The sequence below is a fragment of the Salarias fasciatus genome, assembly GCF_902148845.1.
Source record: "Salarias fasciatus chromosome 7 unlocalized genomic scaffold, fSalaFa1.1 super_scaffold_4, whole genome shotgun sequence".
Classification (NCBI taxonomy): Eukaryota; Metazoa; Chordata; class Actinopteri; order Blenniiformes; family Blenniidae; genus Salarias; species Salarias fasciatus.
The window spans coordinates 20,918,405-20,940,290 of record NW_021941229.1 but is presented as its reverse complement, the minus strand read 5'-3'; the positions used below and the strand labels follow the sequence as shown (position 1 = coordinate 20,940,290).

Below are 21,886 nucleotides of genomic sequence, written 5' to 3'. Positions count from 1 at the left end.
ATTTATGTACCATTTATAGAAATTAAAGGAATCCAATTGACATTTGAAACACTTTTTGTTGCCGTTGGACCCAAACAGCCCTGAACGACAGTGACTCTGGTGAACAGCGTTATGAAGTGGTCCTTCAAACAAACACAACCGGTTGGAGTGAGACGAAGACGTGTAGCGTGAAGGAAGCATTAATCTAAAGCAAGGACCATGCTTTAGATTAATGTGTTTTGCCTTCTTTCCTTAATTAATCACAAGATAGTTAATCAGCAAATTTCCTAAATGGCCCCGCATCATCTCCACCATATCGACACAACATCTAAAATTGCATCTTTTTTCAGTTTTTTTTTCTTTTTTTTTTTTTCTCAGTTTCATTATGCCCATTAACAACTGGCATTTCTTTTTATTTCCATCTCAACCTCTGATGATTTCTGGCACGAGCAGCACTCCCTGACAGGCTTTCGCAGCCCCAGAAATGTTGCAGCTTTGCCACAAAGCTAATGAGCCGTAACGACTCGCTGGAAAAGCAGCAACAACCAAAAAAAAAAAAAAAAAAAAAAAAAAAAGATCACACAACGGCATGGTAACACAAAAGCCTCATTCAGTCAAGTTTATTTAGGAGGGCTGTCGTTATGGTCTGTATGAAGTCTGTGCCAACGAAGCCAGCGTTTGCAAATTTTCCTTCATATTTTTTGACGTTTCCAACAGTGAGCAACACAATCATATTGCAATATGAAGGTTTCTCTGAATACAGTCATTCCTCTCATCAATTTTCATAATTTTTCCAACTTCACATAAGATGTAAATAACAGTGATTTCTGTGAGAAGGTTGTCTTAAAGGTGGCTCCACTTTTCTGGATGACGTCCAGATTGACTGACATTCACAGAGAGCTGAACCGCTTCCTCCTCCTCCTCCTCCTCCTCCTCCTCGTGTGTGTCCGCAGCGTTCAGGGCCCTGCTGTCCTGCGGGACACACAAACACTCACAGACACACTTGTTTATTTCGATTTTGTTCAGACTGTGTATGATTATAGGTTAGAGAGTCAATATTTAGATTGTGCAGGAAAAGCTCTGCTTCGCCTGTTTATTTTTCACTTTGCTACTGTGCGAGGAGCATGTGTGTGTGTGTGTGCGTGTGTGTTTGTCGAGATGACAGATGCTGCTTGGAAAGGTTGGATTTAGCTTGTTGTTTGACAGTACTGAAACCTCGACCACGTATTTTAAGTGACCGATTCTTATTTGACTGTCTTAAAAAGTCCTGTTTTACAGATAAAGCACTCGAGACAGTGAAAGATCTCACTCTCAGAACGTCTCCGTGCTCCATCCTGCAACGTGAGCGTCTGAATAATCATCCAGCATGAATTTTTAACATCTATTTATAAATAACTGGATCAGAATTTCCATTTCTGCTCCTCAAATTCAATTAGCAACAAATCTCCCACGACCCCCCCCCCCCCCCCCCCACCCCCTGTGTTTTTTGCCGTGACAGGCCTGTGGTTTCCCTGTAAAAAAAATAGTCCGTCGCTGTCAGCCTGACATCCAGTCCAGGTCCAGACAGGCTCTGTTTACTTTACACTCTGATGAAGAGCGCGGTAGTGGTCTGGGCAGTCTCTGGTCGGCCTGAGCAGATGACAGCTTACTCAACAGCTTCTCCTCCTCCTCCTCCTCTCTTTCTCACATTTGCTGGCAGGAAATGATCCAGATCCTCCCATTTGCATATGTGCAGAAAAGAAATGAAGAAACATATTCAAGAATAAACCTTCCAAAAAGCACATACTTGCATTCGTAGCTGCTGATTGACTGATGTAGATCACAGTAGAATGTTATCCTAATATCTCCAACTATATCTCCATTCTAAACACAATACTCTTCATTGTGCAGCATGAAAATACTTTAAAACTGTGGTCATGACTGTAAACACTGCATTTGCTTCACTTTTTGTTTGACTCATCCGCATGGCGTTCCTCAGCAGTTAACAGAATCAGAGCGCCAGTGTTTGAGTCCAGTATAAACTGTGGCTGTCCCGGACCACCCTGACTGCAGCGAACTGCTAATCTAAATATTGCTTCAAACTTCTTTGTCCAGAATAGAGCTTCATCTCCACCTCATACTTGACATATATCAGATTTTTTTCTTTTGCAATACTCTGGAGAGGAACTATCAGTCAAAGTGTCCCTGGTCGCTGCAAAGAGCAGTGAAGCGTTACGTGTTCAAATCTGAATCTGACTTTCATCAGAGTTCAGCTTCTCAGTGAGGAGAAGCTGAACTCTTTCACCCATTGTCAACCAGAATCATCTATTGCTTCCTGTCCTTCGAAAGCAGGTTCGGAGATGATTTTGTGTGTTTTTTTTTTTATTCTCTTTTCTCAAAATCATGGCCTCATCCATCCCAGAATGCTTTTGGACGAGTACATACATGCATGGAACATTTCAGCAAGGGTACTTTTTCCCTAAAAAAAAAAAATCAATGTGTGAATATAAAACACATCCTCTTCATGACTTGTGTTAAACTATCTGTAGATAACCATCACAGCCATATATCATAATACCCTAAAGTCTCACATCAGCACTCACACATTTCCCCTGTCTACCCCCAAAATACGCTGTCAGAATAATCTAGGAAATTTGGTCCAGGCTATTTAAAAAGTGACTTGAATCCTGCGCGACGCTGTGATTACTCAAAAGTCAGAGACGCCTGAGGTCATATCTCATTTTCTGTCTCCTGGAACAGCAGCTCGGCCTTAAAGACTGAGCCTGAAATGTGCCCCACGCTGGCAGGGAGCCAAGAGGACCGAGCTGCAGAATGCGCCATAAAAATGAAAAACTGCTCATCTTATATCCTCCCCTGCAACTCTGAAGAACTGACCCGAGTGTGCGAATGCGAAGAATTAATCCCCCAGCGATTCTTTCCTCCTCTTACTAAAACAGTTTCGAGAAAATCACCATTTTCTGAATATTGGTGGGCTTTAATTTTGAGAAGTTCATTATTATTGGAGCTGAAGTGATCCTCACATGAAACGATTCTGCTTCGAAACCTACCATTTAAGGTGCTTTGAGGTTAAAGGGAAATGTTTAAAAATATGATTATTCACTTTTTGCTGACAGATTTAAAAAAGTAGAAAGTCAGCGCAAAGACAGTAAACATTGATATTTGGTGGCTTGGATAATCCCAGAAGTACCTCTGAGTCTCAGAAAACTGACACGTGTGGTTGTAGGGCGGTTTGGAGCTAAACTAATATGTTTCTAATGGCTCCTGGCTACTTAAAAAAAACAAATAAATAAAAAATGTCATCCTTACACTGTGTGAACACACTGCAAAGAGAAGCTGGCTGCAACAATAGGTTAAATAAATGGAAAGATATAAAACGTAATAAAGTAAAATATGTTTCCTCTGTGCACCTAAACTCCTTTATTTTTCATGTTGTCATGTGTTCCTTACATTACTGTGGTTGTAAATAAGTAGAGGGCAGTGCACGTTGTTGGTGTCATGTGGGACAACTTTTCTAACTCAGGCATCCATGAAACAGGTTCCAAACGGCCAAAATAAGAATTTGTGTACCTTGTAAAATCTGTTGCGTTATATTTTCAACTTTAATAGCGAAGATGTTTAGAAATTGTTTACACAAGTGGAGAGGTGGAGAGCAATTTACTCATGTTACTGTACAGTTCGTGATTTTGTGAGTCGTTTTTGAAGTATGTAATTATCTAATTTCATCAAAGTGAAGATACTTTCACTCCTTGACAATATTTCAGTCCGTATTCCACCTCTGATTTCCAGGCCCGTCTGGCCTTCAGCCTGCTGTTAGTGGAACCTTGATCCTGAGCATGCCGAACAGTTTCGTCAAAAAGCTTCAGGTTCTCCTGATTCGTGCTGTTTTGCACCCTCAACAATCCTTCATCCTCACCTCTTCCTCCAGACGAGCTTCCACAGCTTTGCATTTGTTCGCCCATTCAGCATCGTACTTTTCAGCACGTTCGCGCAAGGACTAAATCCGAAGGGAATGATTCTTTCTGAGGTCCTCAACGTTTTCCAGGTCAATCTCACTCTGGTTCCAGTTTTCTATCGCTGAACTAAAGTTTGTGCAACACTGTGACCTTCTGACAAGACCAGAGTTACTGTCACGCATGGTGAGGTTTTCCAACAAATTTGTTAATTTAAACTGCAAGGATGAAACTATATAAAGAGGCTGACAAGGCCACCTAGGTTAAAACAGGTTCTGTTCAATTAGGGGTGAGCGGAGTTTAAAGTCAGAAATGCCAAAGTTTAATAGTTAATTTTTAGAAAATGAAAAAACAAAATGAAGAACGAAAGTCTCTTGCCTGTGGTGGTTTCCTTCCCTCCTGTTGACGTCCACTTCCTTCGATCCACTCCTCGTTCATATGTTGGTTATCTTGTGACATAATGATGGGACACCATTTCAGCATGAAAAATATGTAAATGTCTGTTCTAGATAGCGTTGAAGCTTTCTTCCCAGTCACAATTACATTCTTTTTCGATAGAATCCAGTTCTTCCTGGATGAAAATATTCCTTGTCAGGATTTGTAATTAAAGATATCTTCAAATACATTTTGTTTGCAGAAACTGAATTTCAAGATATCTAAAATTAAAATAGTACCAGTAAGATCTAAGTTTTAGATCTTTATAAAGCTGTTTTTTTTTTTAATCCGATAGGTGTTCTGTCCACATGCTTTTTTAATGGATTATGATTAAAAGAATCTTCCAGACTAAATAAATTGCCAAACAGTGACAGATTACTGGGTTGTGGTCGTGCTTCTGAAGCAACTTCCGTGTTCTTAAAGTTTGGAAACTGAAGCATATTCCACACGGATGAAGGTGTTGAACAAGGTGATCTTCCTTCTTTTTTTTTTTTTCTTTTTTTTTTTTTTGATCTGAGCTCTGGTACAGTGAACAATGGCTCCTCTGTGTTGTGGCTGTGGTGGCATATCTGTTCCTGAGCTGCTGTTTCCTCCTCTTGAAGAGATACACCATCTCAGTCTGGAGAGGAGAGGTCAAGTTTCAAACAAAAAACTTCCACTGTTATCTGCTATAAAGTGTCTTGTTTCCCCTCTGACCCAGGTAGAAGGAATTACCGCTTGGGGGGGGGGTCTCAGTCTTTATTATCTGCCTAACTGTGTACTGACCAGAAATATGGCCGTGTTATCTCCTCATTACCCCACCCCCCCCTCCACACCCCCACCCCCACCAATCTTGAAACATCTGTCCTGTGATATAAAACATATGGTGGAGTCCGGATAACGTGAAAAGAATGCAGGCGTTAGCATCAAGCTGTAACGCTGCTAAAAACGACGTTGAGTCAGGTGGCGTTTTGCCATCATCTCCATCTTGGAAAAACACGTCGGCGCAGAGAGTGAGCAGAAGTTTGCAGAAGTATTTGGGCCCAGACTGAAATGTTTAAGGCAAAATAACTTATGACAAAATGTAGCTCTAGTCTGTACGGTCAGTTCAGCTTGTGATCATTCACATCCCTATAAAATGACAGAGAGAATAAAGATATGATTCTTTCTGTTCTGGCCTTGCTCCTAAAACTGCATCAATATGAGTAATTTTATCCCCGGGTCTCATTTTTCAGGCGCATATTTGGAAGAAACGGTTCAGATTGGAGGCGCTTCCTTCACTGCATTCCTGCAGAGAGAGTGCAAGTCTTGATGTTCACACAAAAAGATTGCACTTTCAATTTTTTTTTTATTATACAGGTGATCAACTAAGAACAAAATCATGAATGTTATCACATGTAAACAAGAGTATTCAAATAGGGATTTTGCATGTAATAAGTCGCATTTACACAAGAATGATCTGCTGGAAGTGGCATCGTTTCTTTGTGTGTTTGCTTGTGTTCACCGTTGACTGATTGGCTGAAGCACTGAAAACGATCAATGAAATAGAACAAATCCAAAATAATGATACAAAGACAGAAGCCAAAAGGTTAAGACTGTTTGCCTGTCTTCAAAAAAGCAGTACAAACTCTTGAGGCTCAAGAATAGAAGAAGCGAGTCATATTATCCAACCTGAAAAGTCACAAAGATTTAAAAAAATACCTGTGATGAACTAACTTTAAAAAGTCTGTATCTACTATATTTAGTTGCTGCTTGAACTCCGTCTTTCAGATTTCAGAGCGTTTTCCTTCAGCTAACTGAAGTAGCTTCAGACCCACAAAGTGCTGACAGTTCAGCTCGTGTTTCACAGCATCTCCACAATAATCCAGCTGTGTGCACTTTAACACAAAGGTCACTTTCTCAAGGAAGACCGTAGTTTTCCCCCCCTCACAGTAACACGTAAAGAAACTCATTTTTTTCAGGGAGAACTAGCTGATACCAGAGAGCGAAAAGTTTTAAGTGTTCAGGTGGGACATTAGAGGGCTGTTTGGTGCCACATTATCTACTAGAAAAATCAGGCTCCAACCTCAGGAAACCATAAACATCTGGACAAAATGTCACAGCAGTCCCTTTTGTAGCTCTTGATTTCTGAACTTGCTGCACCTCCGCCGGCTGAAATCACCTTTAATCTGTGTGATTTTTTTCCCCCTGGCGTCTCATTTTTCAGGTGCATACCAGGAAAGCAGATTACTTCGGTGTCAGCTCCATTCAAATTGTAACTTGATTCATTTCATAACTATGCATGGGCTGGCAAAAAAAAAAAAAAAAAGTGTAAGTTATTTTCCCGTCCTCGGATAAGTGATGGGAAGTCTTCTCCACCGTGTTAGAAGAATGGGAGAATAAATGCATGAGCGTATCTGAGGCAGACATCTGAGAAGGTTTCCCGAGCCGCACAGAAAATGAAAAAATGCAGGCAGGAAAACACTTGGCAGCTTTTTAATATTGACTCCCTCTCCTCCTTTACTCCCCCCTTCTCTCACTCTCTCTCTCTCTCTCTCGGCCTCCATTTGAGCTTGGAAGCACTTGAATACAGAGTTCAGTGAATTGTTCTGGCAGCGCGTCGTGTCTGTAATGACTTCTGACAGCAGTGGAGACAAACCGAGGAGCACGTCTGTCTCTGCACGAGTATTTACAAATCTCCTCTGGGGAAACCGCATTCCAATTCTGGAAACGCCATTACGTTGGAGTCGCCATGAAAGACCGCATGTACCGAATCTCCCATCTGAAGGTACTAGTTTGAAATAAGCAGGAGAAAGAGTGTAGAAGACGCTGAGTCGGTGCTGCCATGAGAACTGCAGGGTTTAAAGGGAAAAAAAATCCGACTGTATGTGTTGTGTTAGAGTAATGTAGGAGTTGCTCCATCGTGGAGCTACTGGCTCCACTGAATCTGGCTGCTGTTCTCATCTGGCTGCCGTCCAACACCGATGGGATTTTGGTTTCTGCTACGCATTATGAACTTGTGAAAAGTGAAATGCAGACAGGCATGGTCCGGGTGTGTCTTCAGTTTGTTCTCGGAGCTTTGTGAAAGCCTTGTCCCTGACAGAATGAAAGGTACACGCATGTCACATCTTCGTTTTGGAATCTTTTTGACCAAAACAGTCATTTGTTTCCACTGTCCAGCAAAGGTGAGCTGTCTGGAGCCTCAAAAATATGTTCAACCTTCTAAACAAAGTCATGCGAGGTGAATAATTGCATTAAACGTTGTGGAATATTTGTCTTTATTAAGTACTTGAGATTTTATTGCTGTTCAAAGTGCTTAGGCTGTTTTGGCCAGTTAAAGCTGTTTTCAGTTTCTTCGTTATTTTAGTCATTATGATGTTTTTTCTTCACTTTTTGCTGTTTTTATAGTAGGAATCACTTTGCACTGCATTATTTTTGGTAGAAAAGTGCAGAAATTGAGACTGAAGGTTTTAGCTGTTTTGATAATCGTAGCTGATTTAGTCAGTTTTTGGTGTTTGTTTGCTGTCTTTAACTGTTTGAGCAATTTCAACAGTTTAATTTATTTTATTTTATTTTTTACTGTCCAGTGTATGATATGTTTCAGCAGGATTTCGAAATATTTGTCACTCCATGTGTTTGTTAGCTCCATTTTATCAGTTTTACCTGTCTGTGCAGTTTTTGTTGTTTTAACAGATCCAAGCCATCGTAGTCATTTTAACAGGTTTCTTGAATTTTGCACAGCTTTCCTTCACCTTTTTACCATTTTTAGTCATTTTGATTGCTTTAACAGCTTTTTTTCAGCACCTTTCTTTAATTCTTCATTCATTTGCTGAAACTTCAACATAGAGAAACTACAGAGTAGAAAAGTATGGATATGTGCAGCAGGAGAAAGGAGCACAAAGTGATTTTACAAAAAGTATCTTTCTTTTTCCCATAACTTTCCCATGAAGCATGCTGAGTCTGTCCAGTTTTTCATGTTACCCAGAGGTGCAGCTGTGAAAAGCAGGGAGCAGGAGGCATGTTGGGAAATTACTTATATTTTAATTTAAAAACTGCAAATCTGTTGTTGATCAAAAGTCACGTTGTTTCTCTGAAACTACAAGATTCAAAAAAGTTGAAAATAACACTGTAAAAATATCCGTCTCAAAGCTAAGTGGACAAACAGCCCCATGCGGCTCCGGAGCTGGAGGCTTCGGCCCCCCCGGCCTTAAGCTGTTTTGGATGATGTCAGGCTCTTTGTAGTTTTGAGCATTTCACCATTTGAGCTTTACGTAAAGCTCGACTTTGAAATTGCCCTCCGTCCCGGCGTCGGCAGTCGGCCTGTTGCTCTGGAATGCCAGCTGGATGGGGCGGAGGGGGTGGTGGTGGTGGTGGTGGTGTGTGTGTGTGTGTGGGGGGGGTCTTTGGGTTGTTTGGCTAAGAAACTCTTCTGCACTTGTCCTGACTCCTCTCTAATCTCTCTAATTGGAAGCGGGAGGTTGAAGGGTCTCCGGGGACCTGCCAGATCTTGGTGGTCATAGTTTGGTGATCTGACGGGGTTAAAAAGAACAGAAAGGGGCTGTGTAAATGATCAAGTGCTGTTCCTTTGCTTTACTTTGTTCTGTAGGTCCCCAAGGGCCCATCGGGCCCTTTACATTCATTTCAAGTGTTTCCACAATATGTTTGTTTACATAGTCAGACTCCTTTTCACTCTTTTTTTCTCTTGTTGGTGTTGTTAGAAAACAGGAAATATTTCTCGTGTTTTCTATGTTGGATTCATTCTTCTGTTAAAATATTGACATCTACTCTGTGGTCACATTTCAGATAAATGTGTATTGTTGTATGTCAGTCCCTTCTGCATCTTCTTCCATGTGTGGTTACTGATGTGTGTTTCTACCCCACACATGCTGACACTCAAGAAGCCAGAGGCTGAGATGTGTTCAGATGAAGGCTGAATACAAACACAGTCCGATTCAGAGCTGATATAAACAATGGGGGGAGAATGTGGTCTGCCTTAGTGTCTTTTTAATGGCTATCATTTGAAAGAAAATACCTTTAAATCCTTTCTCTTGCCACATAAGTCTGGAGTTACCCTCAGACACGAGGCCAAGGCCTCTCAGAGTCCCTCCAACTCTCATGCTGCTTGTTTTGTTTCGCAAAACAACTGGTCGACTATGGTTGGACGCCAAATTTCCTAATCTTTTTCCCAAAAGATGTAATTGCTAGCGGCTGTTTGGACCCGTAGAGAATAACAGTCATAATTCTTCTCATGCTGGAGGCTTTTTATTTGAACGCACTAAGTTACATTAATCTTCACTGTAAATAGAACCGATTCAGTAGTGCAAATTAGTGTTTTTTAAAAGTATTATTTTGAATCTACATGTACTTTATTTCTTTACTGAAGAATATCTATCTATCTATCTATCTATCTATCTAGTCAAAAGAATAAAAATGTTTCACTGCCAAGTTGCCTTTGGTTGAACAACACTTGCAGACGTCACAGTTCGTGGACCAATCAGAGCTTGTTTCTGCTGCAGCCTAATCAGCCCATCAGCACACACACTCCTACACGGACACACACACGCACAGCCCGCATTACTCGGTCTGCATTTTGGAGTAGATGAGGGTCCTCTTGGGGGGGAAGAAAGGCTCCAGAAACAAGAATATTTCACTGCATGTGGGACAAACAAGTATTTTAGTGTTTGCCTCTTTTTTTCGAGTTTTGCAAAACTTTCGGACTCAACTTTGGCTCCTGATCCGCACGCGCACAAACCTCCGAAGAGGAGGAGGGACTGACTGCCAGGAGCCGGGAACTGTGCGTGGACTCTGAAAGTTCTCAGATCCCATCATGACTTGCTTGTTATGGCCTTCCTTGATGAGCAAATGTTTTCTCCGTGGCGCCTGAGCGATTTCAAGTCATCAAATGAACTCACGGCGGAGGAACGCGACGGGATTACCCGCGCGCTAAGAATCCCTCTCGGAGGAAATGGCAAGTCGTGCCACACTGATGGAGCGAGCGCTGGCTCTGGTTTGTAGTGTCCTGGTCCTCATCGTCGGCCTCTGCGTCGGATCTCCGAGCCACGGCCACCGGCTGGTCTGCTGGAAAGCGATCCTCAAGTGTCACGGAGAGCCGGAGTGCCATTACGCGTACGACCAGTACCTCTACGCGTGCGCGTCTGTCATCAGCGGGGAGCGCAAGAAGTGCCCGAGTCACTGCATATCCTCCCTGATCCAGCTCAACCTCACCCAGAGCGGCCCGGCTCTGGAGGACTGCGACTGCGCCCTGGACCCGGTGTGCAGGAGCGCCAAGCAGGCCATCGAGCCGTGCCTGCCGCGCACGAGCACCATGGGCTGCACCGAGGCCCGGCTGCAGTGCGAGATGGACCCGGCGTGCAGGTCGGCCATGAGGGATTATCTGTTCCACTGCAGGAAGCTTTTCGGGGGGCAGAGGTGCTCGGAGGGATGCCGCAGGGTCATCGCCAACATGCGCTCCATCCCCAAGGCGCAGCAGCTGGACACGTGCGTGTGCGACGGCGCGGAGAGGAACATATGCGAGTATATAAAAGTCAGCATGAAAACATTCTGCTCCGATTCCGGTGACAGGTTCGCCGGCAGCGGGTTCTCGGACTCTGAGGAGGATTCAGAGGACGACTACATAGACCAGGAGGATTACCAGTACGCGGAGAGCTCCGGCGGCTTCTCACTCTGTCAGACTGTGCTATTAAATCTCCTGCCCACCATTTTGGTCGTGAACACATTTACATGAAAAGCTTCCAGCTTTATTGACAACTAGAAAGTCAGTTCTAATGGCTCAACGATCACACGGTGCCTCTAAATCCAACCAAACTCTGCATGTCTACACAGATTCCTGCCAGGACCAAGAGGACATTCTGATCATTTCTTTAAAAAGCATGCAAAAGCAGGTATTGATCAGATTGAATATTACACATCTGATCACACTGAAGGAGCCCATTTTTTTTGTGTTTTCTCTACAAAGATGTAAATTGTACAGCATATTGTTGAAATATATTTTTGTTAAAATATTTGTAAATGACTGAATATAGATTTGCACTGTATGGAAAAGGTGAGTCAAGCTCTTGTACTGCATAGAAGACAAAATATATTTTGATTAAAAGTGCCTAAAGGTGAAAGTTGCATCATTTGTTTCTGTCAAAACTTTCCCAATAAGTACCAAAACTGTGGGCCACTAGAAAGCCCCCCCCAGTATTCAGCTTACAAGAAGCTCTAAAGACAGACGTTTAAGCTTACAAAAAAGGATGTTTGCTTAAGATATAAAGTATTAATTCCTGAAAAGTGAAAGGCAGCTCCTCCTCCTGGAGACCTGCAGCACCAGCAGAGTCCATTCAGCTGGCTTGTTTATCTACACCCCATGTGTTTGTTAGAGGTCTCCACAAAGACACACTGACTGTGTTTGTTTTGGAGTGAGTGGAGGTCTTTAGCACCCATGACCAACACAGACACGTGAATGTACAAGCACATTAAATAAATACGAATTTGAAAAAGTGATTACTCTCTGGACTGTGTGTGTATAACAGAGAAAATCTGGCTTCAAAAAGGCATTTTCAAGACAAAGGTAAGCTATTATATTGACAGTGAATTGTTTCCCATTGCTTCATGCCTCAAATTTGATTGAAGTTACAAAAACAATAAGAATATGCATATATAAGCTAATTAGTCATTTTTTACAGATCTTAAAAGATTGTTGCTACTCAAACTATAATGGAGAAGTACTTCAAAACTGCTTCCTCAATTCTTCACAAATCTTACAAAGTGATTTTACACTGTTATGATATGTTTAAATACTTGTGCTGTACATTAAGATAGGTGTGTCTTGAACAGACTGTTACGAAAATTGTGATAACTTCTGCTATCAAAACAGAAGCTGCTTTGTTTTGGCTGCTTGCTGTGACAAAGTGTCTCTGAGAGAACAACATTCCATCAATATGGAGATTCTGCAATTGTGTACCTTAAAAATATTTCTCTTATCATTGGCTTCAAAAAAAGTATTTTAAAGAAGTCAGACTTTAAACACCACACGAAGGTTGTAATTTTTAATTCTATTAGTGACTTATAAAGGGTTAATTCCAAGTCAAACCCACTGCGGGTTATATAAAAGCAGATTATACAACCCATCTTGTGTGACAGAAGGTCATTGCTAATGCAAATTCAAGCTATGCAGATTTGCAGACTTGCAAGCAAGATTTCTAAATCTTATGCATGATGCTTTAATCACATATAGCAAGGCGTAAGATAAGTTTAAAAAGCATCTTGAAGATAAAACTCTTTAAAAGAACTTAGAAAAACATCAATAAAAACATTAAAGGGAGATAAAAATCCAATCTATGGCCATTAAACAATGGTTAAAAACAACAGATTGCATTTAAGAAGCCAGTGGCTGCAGTGTATGTTCCTGAGCTTCATTCAGCTGTCTTTACCAGAAAAAAACAACAAAAAAACTCTTCTCTCTTCACTTGTGATGATGAGCCTTGAAACTATTGATGGCAGCCATGCCGCTTCAGGAGGAAAAGAGACGAGCCCTCCAGCTCAATGATTGGAAGAGAAGTCGAGTGGCACCTCTATTATGGAGAGGCAAAAAATACACAATGGTGCTGCGGCACAATGTGGGGGCACTTCATTCACCGTGTTCCCCTGTCAAACCTCCTTTCAGGGAGTGGGGGAGCACGAGGGCACGGCTATCCCAGGAGAAGACACAGGACTTATGTGTGAGTGTTTAGCTTCCTTACTCAGTTTACAAGTAGAGGTGCTCCTCTCTGGAGTCAGTCTGTTGTCCGTGGGACTGATTTTTCCAACACAGCGAAGCGCTCTTTTTGTGCCCGTACGACTTTACTCGGATGGCTTTGACATTTAGCTTTTGACAGTCTTGAAAAGTAATCACCCCGAATAATAAATCCTGCTATGACAGTGGCTGTTTAAAAAGCACAGTGTGACGTGGGCGAAGCCATTTCTGGGCCTTTTGTTCGGAGAAGCAAAAAGCCTGCCACTGTCCCTTTAAGAGAAACGGCCTCCAGTCCAACCATTAATAATTGTAATGCCTTTTTATTATTGTTGAGAATAATGAAGGGATGAGAGTGATATGGGGGCCCCAGACAATGCATCGTCCTGAAATGTTTTCAATTAACTTTTGGCACCAGTGGAAAATAGGAATGCTGTGTTTTTTTTCCCATGAAGTAACAGAAAAGAGTCAACTGGGGCTTTTGGTGTCGGGACCAGAACCTCATTAAAATAGCCTCATCATAACTCAAACTGCTGGACGACCTCCCCTCTGCTCCGCCTCCAGTCACTCGTCCTCTTGGCTGATTTTATTTTTTGGAGACAGTATACACCCCGGCCAGCAACGTTCATGTCATTTCTCTTCTTTGAGAAAATATTCTCAACATTTTTCACCTGACAAGTTGCAAAAAAAAAAAAAAAAAACAACGAACGAACATGTAAACTACAGCAGAAGTGTTTGTACAGCGTAAGTATTAAAAAGCCTGTTTGGCAGTTTGTCTGATTTCACAAGCTCCTCCTGAGTGCAGTGGAAAAGCGATGACTCCCTTCCTCTTACAAGTCCCGGAGGAACTTTTCAAAACATTTTCTAAGCAGATCAGCCAAAGTAATAACTTTTTCCAGTTGAGCTTATTTCGTCAGTCACAGGTTTGAACTCAGAAAACAGAAAACTCCAAGTCCTGCTGTCTGAAATTTGCCTTTCTTGAGGCCTGAGGTGGAAAAAAACATATGTATGTATGTATGTATGTATGTATGTATCTATATGTATCTATCTATCTATCTATCTATCCATCTATCTGTTAAGTCGTTTGTACATGGTTTCTTCCAAAATGAAAAGAAAAGTGCCAAATCAGCCATTTATTATATATTTGATTGTAAAATGCAAAGTTTTAAAAAAGTATTTGCAACAACTTGCTGACCTGTAACATCCAGACAAACTGCAGTTGTAAGGTCAGAAAATATCCTCCTTTTTTAAACAGACCCAGTCAAGTTTAGCCACATGGAATAATATAGACTTCATAAAAGATCAGGTTTATTGCTTGAGGTTTTTTTGATTTGAAAAAGTGAATAGTCTGTAAAAGTATATTTAATGTGTCATAAATGCATAAAATAAACAAACTTAGCAAAAGCAAAGGAAAGTGAATACGTGAATAAACCCCACTGACCCTCAATATTTGAAGCTTTTTTATGTTTTTTGTTTTGTTTTGTTTTGTTTTGTTTTTTTTTGGGGGGGGGCAGTCCCCTCAGCTGTGAGAGAGGTTGGAAAGGTGGAGGAGGGGGTTGATTTATGATTGAGGGTGAATGGGGGAAGGGGCTGGCTGGGAAGAGGGGCTGTGCTGGGTTGAATGTCAGGGATTTTAAGCCTCTCTGAATTATGATGCAAAGAGGGGAATCCGTAATGAGCCAATCAGGAAGCTCCTCCGGGACGGCCGGCGTCGGAATTGTCCTTTCGGGCCCGTCCCCCCTGTTTCCCTCCTGCAGCCGAGCCGAAGAGCCGGTTTTCAAGGGGAGCACAAAACATAGCTGACAAGGGGCATAACTTCATTTCCACGGTGCCGGGACAGCTGTGTGGAGTAATCTGCCGTGGCAGCCCTCTCAAACTTCAATGCCTTTAGTGACCCAGGGAAGTGGGGAGGGGGCGACTCCAGCAGTGCACAGGCATTTAAGAGCGAGAGGGGGGTACTTTCACACTCCTGCAAAGGCTTTTGTTAAAAAAAAAAATATCCCTTACCTCTTGTTCCCTAAAAGCAAGGACTATAAGGTTGATGTGGTGACTTAACAATGCCTCCAGTTTTCAAAGACATCCGTAAATGTGTTTTCCAGCCCGTGTGACTCAAAAAGTGAACGCTTCTGCAAGTTCGGCTGTGATTTCATGGGAAAGAAAAATGTGTTCTCGGTTAAAATATTCTGTCTACCTTATTATGCTTAATAGTTGCACAATGTGCTCGGATTACAGTTTCCTCATGCAGCTTTTCCAGCTCTGAAAACAGAGTGCAGCCAAGCTCAGAGTGTCCATTTGGAGAAAGAAACACGAGAGAGAAAAGTAGAAACTCTAATCTGGCTATTTAAATGTATCTGTTCATGACATTCAAACACTTTTTTCTGTTTGATATGGCTGCAATCTAAAACATGATCATGAGAACAGAAAACTACCATGCCTTGTTAAAGCTCACGATTTATTTCTTAAAATACTTCATTGATGTTCACTTCCTGCTTCTCTGTACTTAGTGTTTAAAATATTTGTAAAATCCGAGAATCGGGCAGTCTATCAGCGAAGAGGGGTTCATTATTTTGTGCAAACTGTTCTGTTGAAGCTTGAAGAAAGAACAAAACATTTTGGGCTAAGATAATGGCTTGAGGCTGGGTTGCTGTCCGGAGTGAATGGGGTCTCCCCCGGAGCTCAATAAGGTTTCAAACTTTTACTCCATTATGCTGACATCCGAAAGGCCAGGGGCCACCACCCCCAGCGGTTCACTGCTTATTTCTCAAGTATGCATTCATCCCCCCTGCACAACGCTCATGCATGCACACACACATGCACACACATTTTTTTATCCCCATAAGATTAAAATATAAACCCAGATAAGTTCTTGTTTCATAAAAGCGACCCCCCCCCCCTTTCTCAGGTCTATGCACATTCCTAAATATTGTGCAATCTGTAGCTGTGCAGTCTCTGCTATCTCGGCCTCTTCTTGTTTGCTCCACCAGGATCTCTAATCATGCCTGCAGGTTTGCATTCATCAGATTAATTTTGACCCAAGTCCAAACACTGGAGTGAAAGATTCTTCAGCTGAAAGCAAATATGCTGTTTATCGCTTTGGCCAATCTATGAACATTAAAGCCATGCCCTGATGAGTTTGCCACCGACATTCAGTAAAGCTATGAAATTAGAACAGGGATTTTACAAAAACAATAAAGAAAGATGGAAGAACTTGTAACTGTGTCTCAATAATAACACAGTGAAAGTATCTTCTTCGCTGAATTAAGTGAAATCTCTGAGACAGATGAAAGGACTTCGGTTGTTGTGCTGCTCAGGGACGCACACACACACACACACACACACACACACACACACACACACACACACACACACACACACACACACACACACACACACACACACACACACACACACCAGTGAGTAACATGCAGGCAATGCAGGACTCTGTTATTCTGGTTATAAGAATAAACAAGCTTAATTTATTCTCAGACTGAGTGAAGTTAGTCAAAGGAGTTGCCCACTAAAACGTGATTGCTCTAAACTCACACAGCACAGCTTTTCTCACTCCAAGCTGCAGCTTTACACTGAATGATGGACTCGGACTCCTTATAAAGATGATGTTTCAGCTACGGTAAAGACATAAAGAGTGTTACATATATACAGCCATTAAGCTCTCATTTTGAAGGTGATGCTCCACACAATTGTGGAAAAAAGTAAAATCCCAGTCACTTCCACCCACACCTTCACTAAAGTGCTACAACTTGATTCCTATCACCAGTAGGGGGCATAACAAACACATATTTTACATGAAGAGTTTGCTCAGTAACTATCATTGTTATTATGGGTGGTGTCTATAAGTCCAAGTGGGCCTGGGCTACAGGAAGATATTTAGGATAGAAATCAATCAATCAGTCAGTAAATCACAAAGATGTGTTCAATCATCTTCTCCTCACTTATTCTAAATCAGCTTGCACAGAGAGACAGTTCAGAGTTGATGTAAACAGTAAAAGCTCAGGGTAATACTGTTGAGGCTCAGGGAGAATGTGCAAACTTCAAACCAGTGAGAAATGAGAAGTGCCAGCTACTAAAAACAATGCCACCCCCAACTCAGGATCCTTGTGGTTTTATTATGTGCAGAAGAGATATTTGGGACTGTAAAGAGACACTCATAATATCTTTATTAACGTTGAATTTGTGTCCAACACCAAAACGTCTGATCTGTGTCCAGTGGCTGTTTCTCATCGTCCTCGGTGTCAGCGCTCCTCTACGTCCATCTGGTTCTCATTTGCACAGCTGGAATGTGTGTGTGCCTGCTTTTAAAAATGAGTTATTAGCTCACTAATACATAGTTCGGCCAACAAGAAATAAGTGAGCTGAAGCTGAAAAACATGATATGAAAGAATATCAACTCTGAGTTTGATTATTGATTGAATGTTTTTATTGTTGTTCTTGTACAAAACTCCATTTACAGTAGTTGTAGGTTAATCTGTATAATGCATTGGGCTTTTGCTACACAGGACTTATCATGTGCATATATTTACAGTTGTTATAGCCACACATTCAGCTCACAGGAAGCACTGGGAGGGGGAACACAAAAGCAGCAGTTGTGGGGAAAGTGGTCCATCGGCTCAGCAGTACTCCATACTGTTTGTGTCTCCTCTGCAAGCAGCCCCCAGAAGCCCGTCTGTGTTGCAGCGCCGCGTCCTGCTTCTCCTTCCTCCGCTGCAGCTGGACCAGGCGGACCAGCACGACCAGTTACCCTCCGAATTCACAGTCGGCCTCGTACCTGGAACATTTCAGAGGAATTACTGATAAGAATGGCTCTGGAGGTATGCCGGGGAAAAGTGTGGTCTCGTTTATCTGGAGTGTTATTCGTACCTTGGTATCTGGCTTTATCGCCCTTGTAATTCTGGCAGGCCAGGCCTTCAAACAGGTGAGGGCACAGACACAGGCACTTCCCGTCCAGCAGAGTGAGAGTGCCTCCGTTATGACAGGGCTTACACTTGCACACGTTGTATTCCGCCACGTAGTCGGCCGTGGCCCGTTTCAGGTTCGATATCCTGGCGTTGGCCTCTGGCGCGTCCAGCGGGATAAGCATGTAGATGGGCTCTGACTGTGAGGGAGTGAATAAAGATTACATTATTCTTCCTGCCAGATCCCGCTCTTTCAGGAAAAAAAAAAAGTGTGTCACACGACTTTTACTTTTCTTTTGCAATCACTACATGCCTTCAAACAAGACAGAGGGGTTCTGTGCACACTTTGTTTTTTCTGGCAGAAAGCTGCTCGCAGGGTAAGTTTCAGCTTTTCCAATTTCAGCTGGCAAGACGTAACTACAACTGGGTACTGTATGGAAAATCAACTGAAGTTTGCCCTGGAGGCAGTTTAATGGCAACATGGGAGCAGGCTGGCTGGCAGATCCAGAAAAACATTCAATACAATGGAAGACGTGGAGGAAGTAAAACCACCTGGTGCATTTTTTTCCACATGGAGGTCACAGATCCACAGGAGAGGAAATGTGCTCCTCAACCAAAGTTAACAAAATAAAAACCAGTTAAGCGCCAAACTTGACAAAATGAACTTCAAGATTGAATGGACTGTTTGTTTTTCTTCAACTTAAATAAGCTTGACACCCCCCTGCAACACACTGTCATCACAAGCTACAAACTGATACTAATACGTGACCATTTCACTGTTTTTGTGTTTATTTCACATGTTAGCATTTACACTGGCTCAAGAAAAGTTGAGGAAGTACGGTTCTTAATGTGAATGTCAGATAATTCGATGAATTTTGGCTGTTCAACGAACAAAATTATCTGAAAATGATCTCTAAAATCCTTGGATTCATTTTTCGAGACAATCAATTGTATCTAGTTTCTTGCTGGCTCAAACCCAGCTGTCACCAGAGGGCGTGTTCGTGATTCCTACCTCGCTGCTGAGCAGTGCAGGGGCATCCGCGATGCTTCGGGCCCACTGTTGATATGTTGCGATGTCCATGTGTCCGTCTCGATTCAGTTTAGCCCTCATGGTCACAGCACTCTCAAGAGACCCCCCTTTGACTGATGTCATCACCTGATCCACCAGGGCCTTTCCATCGGTTTTAACTGTGCACCAACAAGACGTATCAACGAAAAAGGATGGATGGATGGACATCGATGGAGTCATCCATGTGTAAAGCAATGAATTTCTGACCAGTTTACAAGTAAGAAACATTGACTTGTCTCAAGAGTGACATCCAGAAACATCTGTTTGTAGAATTTATAAGCTTCTCTAACAACTGCGAAGGGAAAAAATGTAGAAGACAGACCGTCAGTCTTTGAGGAATCATTGTTACAATCATTCAGATTGAAATGCGCCTTTCCAGCCTTCACAGTGACGGCATCAAAATCTGCAGAGATTCCTAATTTGATGCATTCTTGAACGCTCCTCTCCGTGAGATCTGCAAGGATCATACGGTAAAACAATAAATGCTTATTAATTTTCGATTCAAAAAGCAGGAAACGTCTCAAAGAATGGAAATAAACTTTGAATATGAAGGGTTATACTCACTTCTTAGCTTGATGGTGTCCTGGTTCAGAACATAAATCAGCTCATATTCGCCCCCCGACTTTCCGTTTTTGGTGTAGTGGGTGCCATAATCTTCCAGGAAGGCAAAATAAATCCCCTTCTCGTACTGCAAGGGCAAAGATTTGACGTGCTCCAGGAATTCACCGGCCACCTGCAGCTCACGGGAGCGAAGCCTGTAGGTGCTCAGCTGGACTCGGCCCTTCACCCGCATGAAGCTCTTGTTCTGGGTTTACATGGAAGACATCTCAGTGCGCGCAGCAGGAAATGATGCTTCCGCCACAAAGAAGTCGCTTCTGATCGACATTTACCTGGATTTGTGTCAGTTCAGACACTTTTTTAATCATTGTTTTCTTTTCATACTCAAATCCTGCTTTAATGCCACCAGAAAAATTGGACAGGGATTTCTCATTCAGGTTGAACTTGAAAGAAAGGCCAGCGTCGATGTTGAAACTCATCTCCCTCAGCAGCTCTCTCAGGAGAGTGTGTGTGTCTTCATAAATCTCTCTGGACACGGTTTCCTCCACCAGCGTCTGCAACAAAGAGTCCCAGAGTACTGATACCGCTCGCTGACATGTGCTTGGGATGTTTTTAGAATTGAGAAAGTGTCTACAACGCACCTGATAGTTGAACACACCGACGTTCCAAGGAAGTCTGTCGTTCTTCAAAGAGTAAGGGTTCCTCACTCGTTCACACCTCCCATTGAAGAAGTCGTTGTTGAAGGGGTTCATTCGAGGATCTGCACCCAAGACCGTGACTCTGTGAAGCAGACGCAGCGATCGGACCGAACGCAGTGTATGACTGGGCAGATGGCACAAACCGTGGCGTTCTTCCGGCTCTTACCCGTATCCCGCCGTCCTGCTCTGCTCATTGGTATCTAACACTGTGTCACCGCAGGGTTTGCGCACAGGCTCGCAGTCCTCGTCTGATCCGTCTTCACAGTCGTAGTCCCCGTTGCACATTAACCTATTCTTAATACACGGTCCTGCAGAGGAGGCAGGAGCAGCACTGAATATTATTTCTTATTTGGAAATGGGTAAATCACTAAGCAGTTTCACCATCAAATCATTGATTGATCAGATGTTGTTGATCAATCAACAATGTCACAAATGGCTAACTCAATGAAAAATAGGTAAAATACAGAAAATGAAAGCTGCCGTCCCAAGCAGAGAAGGCCAGCGTGTGGCTTTCTCTGGAGTTGAGGGACTCGGGTTAAACTTGAACGGTTGAGTTCTGGTTGAGTAAAGAGAGGAACCAACCTGACTCACACTGGAACTCCGTGTCCGAGCACACAGCAGGAGGTGGAGACTCACACACGGTGTCAGGTACACAGAACTTCCTGTCCCCCACTGACCCCTGGCAGGACTCACCCCCGAACTGCCCAAACACCTCTACGGTCCGAGAGCGCCTCTGCAGATGATAAGTAATGTCACACATTGAGTCTCAAGAATATTTATCCATGCTGAAAACAAAACAATTGTCACGCACTGATTGTTCTAAACACCCATCCATCTGTCCATCCATCCATTTCCAGATGCATTTTTTGACTGAATACCGAAAGAATGCACAAGCATCTTGTGTCTCTAAGTTTTCAAGGACTCACGCTTGTTTTCGTGCAGGCATCACAAGCACTCCACTCTGACCACTGACTCCACTGACACGTCACCGCAGGTGGATCAGCAAGTATTTGTCCCCTGAAATACACACATCAACATTATCTGGTATCATAAAAAGAATAAACATATGAAGAAATGAACAAAATCCTCCTCATTGGAATTATACATACATTCCTTCCCCAAGAAGTGTCAGAGTGAGACACAGGACACACAAGCCCGCTGGAAGAGCAGCCTCAATCCTCATGATGAACCGCTGAGAAGTCCTGCATTCGTTTGTCCCTATTTTATCTTATAAGCTCAACTTTGTTAATAATTATCCTGCCGCCTGAAAGGCTGTTGTAATCTGAGTCAATAGCTGTGATTTCAGATGCGGCTTTATTGATCCGGTGCTCGGAAACTTCCAAACCAGAGGGATAGTTGTGTTTTCCGGGACCGAAACATCTTAATCATCCAGTTATTACATTTCAGAACAGAACATTTCTCAAATGGGAGCGAAAGATACTCCAATAGCATTTTGAGAAACAAATAAATGAATAAAGGATTAGCCTTTTTTTCCACATTACTCAATTCCAAATAAGGTTGAAAATAAGGTTGAAATAACCTCAAATTAAATATATAATGCTCCAAACTGAAAACAAGTCTACTGACAACAGGTA

General features: G+C 42.5%; 2 protein-coding genes across 2 annotated transcripts; one reads left to right on the top strand and one right to left on the bottom strand.

The window, feature by feature from the left end:
* The first annotated feature begins 9,864 nt into the window (after positions 1-9,864).
* gas1b (growth arrest-specific 1b) lies at positions 9,865-11,872 on the top strand. The gene has a single exon (XM_030085167.1). The coding sequence runs from the start codon at positions 10,288-10,290 to the stop codon at positions 11,065-11,067; it is 780 nt and encodes a 259-aa protein (XP_029941027.1). The 5' UTR covers positions 9,865-10,287; the 3' UTR covers positions 11,068-11,872.
* Positions 11,873-17,560: 5,688 nt separating this feature from the next.
* On the bottom strand, positions 17,561-21,475 carry c9 (complement component 9). The gene is made up of 11 exons (XM_030085163.1): positions 21,401-21,475; positions 21,218-21,308; positions 20,874-21,024; positions 20,458-20,599; positions 20,235-20,373; positions 19,926-20,147; positions 19,600-19,840; positions 19,358-19,489; positions 18,979-19,154; positions 17,932-18,166; positions 17,561-17,839 (listed from the first exon to the last, which is right to left on the bottom strand). Exons 1-11 carry the CDS (start codon positions 21,472-21,474, stop codon positions 17,682-17,684), a joined length of 1,761 nt encoding a protein of 586 aa, XP_029941023.1. The 5' UTR covers position 21,475; the 3' UTR covers positions 17,561-17,681.
* Between the last annotated feature and the right edge of the window lie 411 nt (positions 21,476-21,886).

Coding starts and splice junctions, on each gene's coding strand:
- c9 (XM_030085163.1), bottom strand. CDS start 21,474: ATGAGGATTGAGGCTGCTCTTCCAGCGGGCTTGTGTGTCCTGTGTCTC. Junction 20,148..20,234: donor TCGGTGTGTTCAACTATCAG/GTGCGTTGTAGA, acceptor TCTTTGTTGCAG/ACGCTGGTGGAGGAAACCGT. Junction 19,490..19,599: donor GGACACCATCAAGCTAAGAA/GTGAGTATAACC, acceptor TGATCCTTGCAG/ATCTCACGGAGAGGAGCGTT.
- gas1b (XM_030085167.1), top strand. CDS start 10,288: ATGGCAAGTCGTGCCACACTGATGGAGCGAGCGCTGGCTCTGGTTTGT.